Source organism: Montipora foliosa, chromosome 13, assembly GCF_036669935.1.
Source record: "Montipora foliosa isolate CH-2021 chromosome 13, ASM3666993v2, whole genome shotgun sequence".
Lineage (NCBI taxonomy): Eukaryota > Metazoa > Cnidaria > Anthozoa > Scleractinia > Acroporidae > Montipora > Montipora foliosa.
Window position 1 is genome coordinate 26228885 of NC_090881.1, and position 7500 is coordinate 26236384.

The 7500-nt window shown below is 38.3% G+C and overlaps 1 protein-coding gene across 1 annotated transcript in view; it reads left to right on the forward strand.

The window, feature by feature from the left end:
* LOC137983009 (uncharacterized) overlaps positions 1-7500 on the forward strand; it is a 15389-nt gene that overhangs the window by 3759 nt on the left and 4130 nt on the right. The window contains exons 3-8 of the mRNA XM_068830168.1: positions 1822-2216; positions 3529-3751; positions 4591-4739; positions 5225-5307; positions 5422-5494; positions 7420-7500. The exon at positions 7420-7500 is cut by the window's right edge and continues 14 nt beyond it. Coding sequence (XP_068686269.1) covers positions 1822-2216; positions 3529-3751; positions 4591-4739; positions 5225-5307; positions 5422-5494; positions 7420-7500 — 1004 coding nt within the window. The remainder of the gene's footprint in view (positions 1-1821; positions 2217-3528; positions 3752-4590; positions 4740-5224; positions 5308-5421; positions 5495-7419) is intronic.

Genomic DNA, 7500 nt, shown 5'->3' on the forward strand with positions numbered 1-7500 from the left:
GCTACAATCGTAGGTGACATTATTTCCATGCTGAAATGCACGGCTTACTTTATTTTAAACTTACTTTTACTTTGTCAGTGTCGATTTGTTAGGATACCTGGGATGCAGAAGTAAAATGCTGAGGTTGCTGTCTTTGTGGAGTGGCAAGCAAACTTCGTCTCAGCAATTCATCATGTTTTTCAATACTATATTCGCGTTCAAATAGAAATATCTTATTAAACAAATATAGACACACCATACTATGTGCAATAAAATTATGAAATGATAAGGATAGCTTTTGATGAAGAAGATTTTGAAAGGCTCTCTGAGATTTTCGTAATTTTGTGATACACAAAATCATGCCGGGCGCACATTGTGTCTAGGGTGAAAATGGGCCTTTAATAATAACTATAATAGTTAGTATTAACCCTTTCACTCCTGTAAGGGCCACTGAGACTTTACTCTGTCTAATGACAGACGATTTTACTCGTCAATGGGGAACCCCACAGGAGTGAAAGGGTTAACAACAGGTAGATTCACTCAAAAACTATGTCCCCATTACCCTTTCACTCCTGTATTTAGGGCCACTGAGACTTACCGATTTTACTCTGTCTAACGCCAGATGATTTGACTCGTCGATGGGGAACCCCACAGGAGTGAAAGGGTTAATACTTAATAAATAATTATTACTTAAAATTAATAATTATAATTATTATTATTATGACATTAATTACAATAATTATTAATATTATCATTTGCCAGATGCCAGATGGGATACCAATTTTTTTTTTAATAATTTGGCAGCAGACTGGCTTTGTATGTTTTTATAATAATATTTATTTGTCTTGGCTATGAGTTACATTAACTAATCAGAGGATGGATGGGGTACGACTCAGACTCCAGCAAGTCAAGCAGGCAATATACAGCTGAAACTGTTACTGACACTGACTAAACTACATATATGCTGATGACATACCATACTATGTGCAATAAAATTATGAAATGATAAGGATAGCTTTTGATGAAGAAGATTTTGAAAGGCTTTCTGAGATTTTCGTAATTTTGTGATACACAAAATCATGCCGGGCGCACATTGTGTCTAGGGTGAAAATGGGCCTTTAATAATAACAATAATAATTATTATTAATACTTTAATAAATAATTATTACTTAGAACTAATAACTATAATTATTATTATTATGACATTAATTACAATAATTATTAATATTATCATTTGCCAGATGCCAGATAGGATACCAATTTTTTTTTTTAATAATTTGGCAGCAGACTGGCTTTGTATGTTTTTATAATAATATTTATTTGTCTTGGCTATGAGTTACAAACTAATCAGAGGATGGATGGGGTACGAGTCAGACTCCAGCAAGTCAAGCAGGCAATATACAGCTGAAACTGTTCCTGACACTGACTAAACTACATAATTTTATATGCAGATGTTGTATTCCTTCTTGCTAACAATTTATTCTTTCATCTAAGCCAGACTGCTCTTGCAAAGTTCAAAGCAAGGGACCAAATTGTTTATTGGTATCCAAGCACTGGTAAAACTGAATGTATTGGGTGGGTAATTATAGGTGGGAAAGTGATAGGTACCTGGCAATAGTCTTGCTGCAAAGCCCCAAGAAAAGTAGTGAAAAAAACATTAAACTTCACTTCTCTTTAACCCGTTGACTCCTGGGAGTGAGACTAATCACTTCATGATCATGAAAATGCATTGTTTGCTTTCAGTATATGTAGATGATTATGACATAATTTTGCTTGCTTCAGTTCAAATACCACCAGTATTGACAAATTATCAGTACTTAGTCTATTTGTTTTGTTATGTAGGAAACATGGGGAGACGCAAGTCCAAGTCTTCTGGGGGAGCCACTAAATCACGTCAATCCTTTGCCTCCTCACTACCTAGAACTCCCAAGGGAGAGGATATCTTGTTCCGACCTACCACAGTTGAGCCAGATACCAGCAGTGATTCAGAAGATTATGAGAATTATGAATCTGAACGAGAATATCTGCTGCCAAGTATTGGTCCTCCAACAATTCTGCAGTACTTGAAAGAGTCACAACACCCTCCGTTGTCTAATGAAGAAGTTGAGGATCGACAAGAATATGCTAAGAATGAAATGCTAAAGAAGAGTATGTTTAGTGGTCCTTGCATGTTTTGCCATGAAGAGGTACTTCCTTTTCCATCTCTTGAGGAAATGGAGAGGTTTACTCCTGATCAGGTGACTAATTTATCATTTCTGTTGTTGAAATATTGTATCATCAGGTCCATTTCAATTATAAGGCCTTTTCTGATATATGAAAATTCAGCTTGAAAGAGAGGTTTAGAGGACATTAACAAAGGAAAGTGGATGATATGCAAATATTTTTCATATTCATTCCAGCATGTTTCTATTGTTTTTGTCCTCACTGCCTCACTATAAACGTGGAGGTGAATATTTGGTATTTCGAAAATGGCCCATTTGCTTTGCTTTTTTTTCTTGGACCTCTTTTGTAATGTAATATAAGTTGCATGAATATAAAGCAACAAAATCAAAGTATTTTTGTTGTCTCCCTGTTTTACAGAAACATGTCAGAGTATGACTGCTTCAGTTGTGTTTGATCAGAGGGGGTTGATTGGAGCAAGTGTGTTAGACTCGTTTTCTTGCTCTGTTGCATGTTTCTTTATGCTATGTGCCACATGAAAATGCCCAAGATGATGTATTTACATGTGGATGCTTTGGATTCAAATCCTGCTCTACCCACCAACTGATAAAAATGTCCAGCTGATAAAAATGTCCTTGATGCATGGTTTCATTTTTAGCTACACCATGCCCAAGTTGTTCAAAGGGCAGATAACTTTATGTGGTGGATATGTCACTTTATTTTTTTCACCAGCTTCTCAGCGGCCTGGAATCTTCAATCCTTGAATCTTATTGGCTAATCACATGTGTTGCAGCGGTCTGGGTTTTCCCATCCGGGCCCCGAGTATGGACCGCTCTGAAATTTCCAACTTTAGCAACTTTTCAAGCTTTTTGTAACAGTGTAAAAGTGTCGTAAACAACATAAAATTTGAATTTGTGAATAAAATGTGAATGTGTGTTGGTTTGATTTGAAGCTCATTACTCAACTTCATTTCAAGCTTTGCGCTCCTTTTTCGTTAACATCAATTTCTGTCACATAATGAACATTTTAGGCCCTTTCAAAGCAATCCTGTAGAAAAAAATAAACATGTTATTTGCCATCCTAGGTCAGTCCATCAGGAAAAACTGTGCCTGTGGTCGCCCTCGGCTGCAATATTACTTGAGACCTGTGGCAATTTTTTCCAATGCGGACCTCCCAGTCTGCAAATAACATATATATCCAACAGTTTTAGTCCGGTATACACAAAGTAAGAGGCACAAGCCAGTCATGCTAGGCACTTGAAATCCATTTTATTTTCAACAATTGAAAATAATAGGTTCTTTTCCTTAGTTTTTAAAGTATTTAGTTGAAACTGCTTGGCCTCAAGTCTGGTAGTGACCTTAACATTATCCAATCTGTAATATCTTTCAGCTTTATTGTTGTCCCCAATATGAACGCTTAGTAAAGTTTGAGCTTGCTCAGAGAGAAGACTATGGTCACTTGACTAATGAAATGATTGACATCAAACCACATGCTCCATATGGCACCAAAGCTGCTAGAAGAGCAGCAAAGGAGAGAGCGGCAGAAAGAGCCCGAGAACGAGAAATGGAAAGACAACGAGCAAGTGGAGCAAACCCACTTAACTTCTATGCACGTAAGTGTGGTCCCAGGGGGGGGCACTTTAGGAATTTCTGGGTGGGGATGTGCCGCTGGGACCCTGGAACTCTTAGCCTATACCAGAGCTAGTTCAGCTGAATTTTGCTACCCTATACTAGAGTAAACTCCCACCGATTTCTGTCTAAATTCCGATTCTTGACAGTTAATCATATCCAGAGGTGTTTCATGATAGCCATTTTTTGACACTGTTGAGGCTGAGTTACGTAAACTTAAACTTTACTGATTTGATTTTTTTATATTCTTTAGTGGAAATTTCTGGTTTCCTTAGTCTGGTCAGTTCGTGAAAAATGATACCCTATTCTAGACCGAAAGACTATGATTTATATACTCTATCCTAGAGTAAACTGCTTGAATACCATACCCTTCACAGCGGCACATACCTCCCCCCCCCCTCCCCCCTGGTAGACATAAAGAGTGAGAAGTTCATCTCCACTGTTTGCTGTGATGTACATGTTAGCTTGCAAATTGTCAGGTGTTGAAATGAAAAGGGAAAGAAGAATCATATTGCAGATGATGAGTTTGAAAAATTGGGAAGGACTACTTTCCTGGCTTGCAAAATCTTAATTTCAGGTTTCTGTACGTGGCTCGAAAATGTTTGGTATTTAAGCTCCGTAACGATTGCTAATTACTGCTCATGCACTTCTTTCAAGAAAATGTACTGGATTTTTCATTAATTAGCCATGTTTGAAGAATTTTGATACCATTGCTGGAACTGGAGTCAGAGGCCCCTCACCATGAATATAAAAACTGCAAATGCAAAAGTGCGAATCATTTGGAATCATGTGAAATATTTTTGTTTTCCAATTCTGTGTTTAGTGACTCGTCAAATGAAGACCATAACATACTCTTTGGCCTCCACCAAGTGCATGGAGGAAGGATGGACTGTTCGTCCACAATCTCCATCTTCAATAGACATGGAGGATGCTCAAGATAAATTTATCATTGAAGTGAATCCACTTACTCTGGTACGCATTTATACGCATTTTAGAACATATTTTTGCAGTACACTGCAAAGCTACGGCGTGAAATCACCAAATTTGAGGTTTTGACGACAACGAGAGCATGCAACAGAGATATCTTACATTCTCTGTTTTCACTCCGAAACCGCTCTTCCTAAATTATTTTTAGGATACTTCGCCCGCATTGAAGGACGTGAAAGAGATGGAATAATTGCGAAAGACTTATGACAAAGCAAAGTTATTTTTTGTCTACGTCGCCGTCGTAGATTTTAACGTTCCGAATTACCTCGTTTGCTTGCTCGTACGGATCCTCGTTTTTTCCCGTGACCCGCGCGCATAACTCGACGGAAAAAAATTCTGCCCGTAACTTACAGTGCGGACCTCGAACATGGTTAGTATAAGATGTATGTATCTCCAATTAATGTCAGGATGAAATGTAAAAAAAAAAAAGTATTTTGGGGTCTCATATTAGCAATGTGTTTCTCTCACAGAGGAAGCAGACATTCATGGAGAGATTTTATGACAATAAAAAAAGATTTCTTCTTCTCTTACCTGATGGCACAGGAACTTGCTAGTATCCTTTTCTGATAAATAATTGTGCTTTTCAGTTGTTGTCTTATAGTTTATAGATACCAAATCATTAGTTTTCCATTCATTATGCTCTATTTAGATTCTTAACCTTTTTCAGCTACCCAAGCGGCAATATTGCAGTAATAATAACTTCAACGGAAAAAGGAAAGTTTACATACATTGCATTTGATGTAAGTTAAACTTGCTTATTTAAATGGAAACCTTCATATTTGGATACGGGTTTAACAACGAGTAAAAATAGGAGTTTTCAAAATAGCTTTGCTTTAAACACTTCATTGTGACCAGTTGTAGTTATTTAAAACCTTTTTGTGACGATATAAAGCCCTGGCCAAACGAAACGCAAGTCATTGCAAGTCGACGCAAGTTCTCACTTGCGAAGACCTGCGTTCACTTGCGATAGGGTGGCCAAACGTGACGCAAGTTGAGCGCAAGTCCTTTGCAAAAGTAGCAGAATTTTTGTTTTTGTTTTCTTTTTCCTAGACTCAGACTCGGAAGAGCTGCTACTTTCACTGTAGCTGCTGCTCATACTTGCACCGCTACTGGGTCTCCTGTTATGGTTTTCCTTTTTCTTATGTTTTTTTAACTCCCTATCCTTGTTTTCTTTTAGCTCTTCGGGGCTTAAGTTTTCCGAATTTTGCTCCGTGACAGAAGCCATCTTGTCAAAAGGGAAAGCGCGAAAGGCGTGAAATAGTTTGAGATTCCTGCTCAAACAGCGGAATCAGATTGGCTAAAAGGTTTCCAAAAAAGTTCCAATGACTTGCGAAAACTTGCATCCACTTGCGTTGAGTGGCCAAACGAGACGCAAGTTGGGCGGACTTGCGTCCAAAATTTGAACATGTTCAAATCAAACGCAAGTCGTCGCAAGTCTTCGCAAGTGAATGCAAGTGGGTGGCCAAACGGTATGCAAGTCAGCGCAAGTAACAAAACTTGCGTCGACTTGCGATGACTTGCGTTTCGTTTGGCCAGGGCTTAAGCAACTGAGAAATTTTAAGTTTAAGGTTTGGACGGGATTAGTTTGAACTTGAAAACTCGTTTGATGAAAGTCAAATCTGGACGTCACTAGGAATTCTTCAAAGATAGACAACAAATGGGTGGCTGATTACTGAAGTGTCAGCTTTCAAATAAGTAATTGTTGGGATCTTAGTCTGTTCACAATGGTTGTTTGTCCTTTCTCTGTTTGCTGTTTTTTTTTTGTTTAAGTGAAGTGATTTTAACTACATGCTTACAGAAGCCTGAAAGAGGTTATCTTCGTTAATTTAAATCCAGCCAAGCTGGAATGGCAAATGCGGGAGGGAGTAGCGCCGGACACGAGAAGGGAAGCACGGGATAGGCAAAACACGAGGGAAGGGCGCCAAAAAGAGAAAAGCTTTTCAGTTTCAGTCGAAATGATGATTGCTTTCCTTCTGATGGCCTTGATTTTCAGCCGCTTCCTCCGCTTTCAACCTCTTGGGGAGAAAGCCCTTCTCTGCCAGTGAGTAAAAGAGCGAGGCTGGTGTCTGAAATTTATGCTATCCACCTGTTGTCCGGTGAGCAACCCTTCAATCGGAAAGGGATATCCCTTCGACGTGCTTTTCTTACGTGACATCTCGTGTAAAGACTGCTGGTCCTGTTTTCTTGTTCTTTGCCTGTGGCTTTCCTTTTCCCTTCATCTCTATCGTGATTTTATACAATGTCGTTTATTTTTAATACGAAATAAGAGAATGTGTTCTTAAGATTGACATTTTTCAAGGCGTGTCGCCTACATGTGTCGTTCATTTAAGCATTACAAGGTCTTACAACGGAAATAGGTTTATATTACACGAAAAAAGAAATCAATCGAGACTAAATAGTTAAAGCGAACTGATCTTCAGTAGGAATAAATTTGTAAGCGAGAGGGATTTTGCTGTTTCAATTACATGTAAATCAGCCGGTTTACGACAATCTCCCTGGCTCTACTCCTACTATGTCAGCATTCTCCATTCCAAAGCCAACTCTTTCTCGTTCCCGTTAATTTAGCTATTTACATTAACTCTTGCCAAGCTAAAAAAAAGTTAGAAAGATTACTTATGGTATCAAATTAGCAGTCGGAAAAAGAATTTGTTTCTTTGCAAATTAGGACGTGGATGATAACGAATCATACCCATCAAAGATGTTAGCAATATTCGAGCCGTCAGGGCACGGAACATGCTACTTTAAA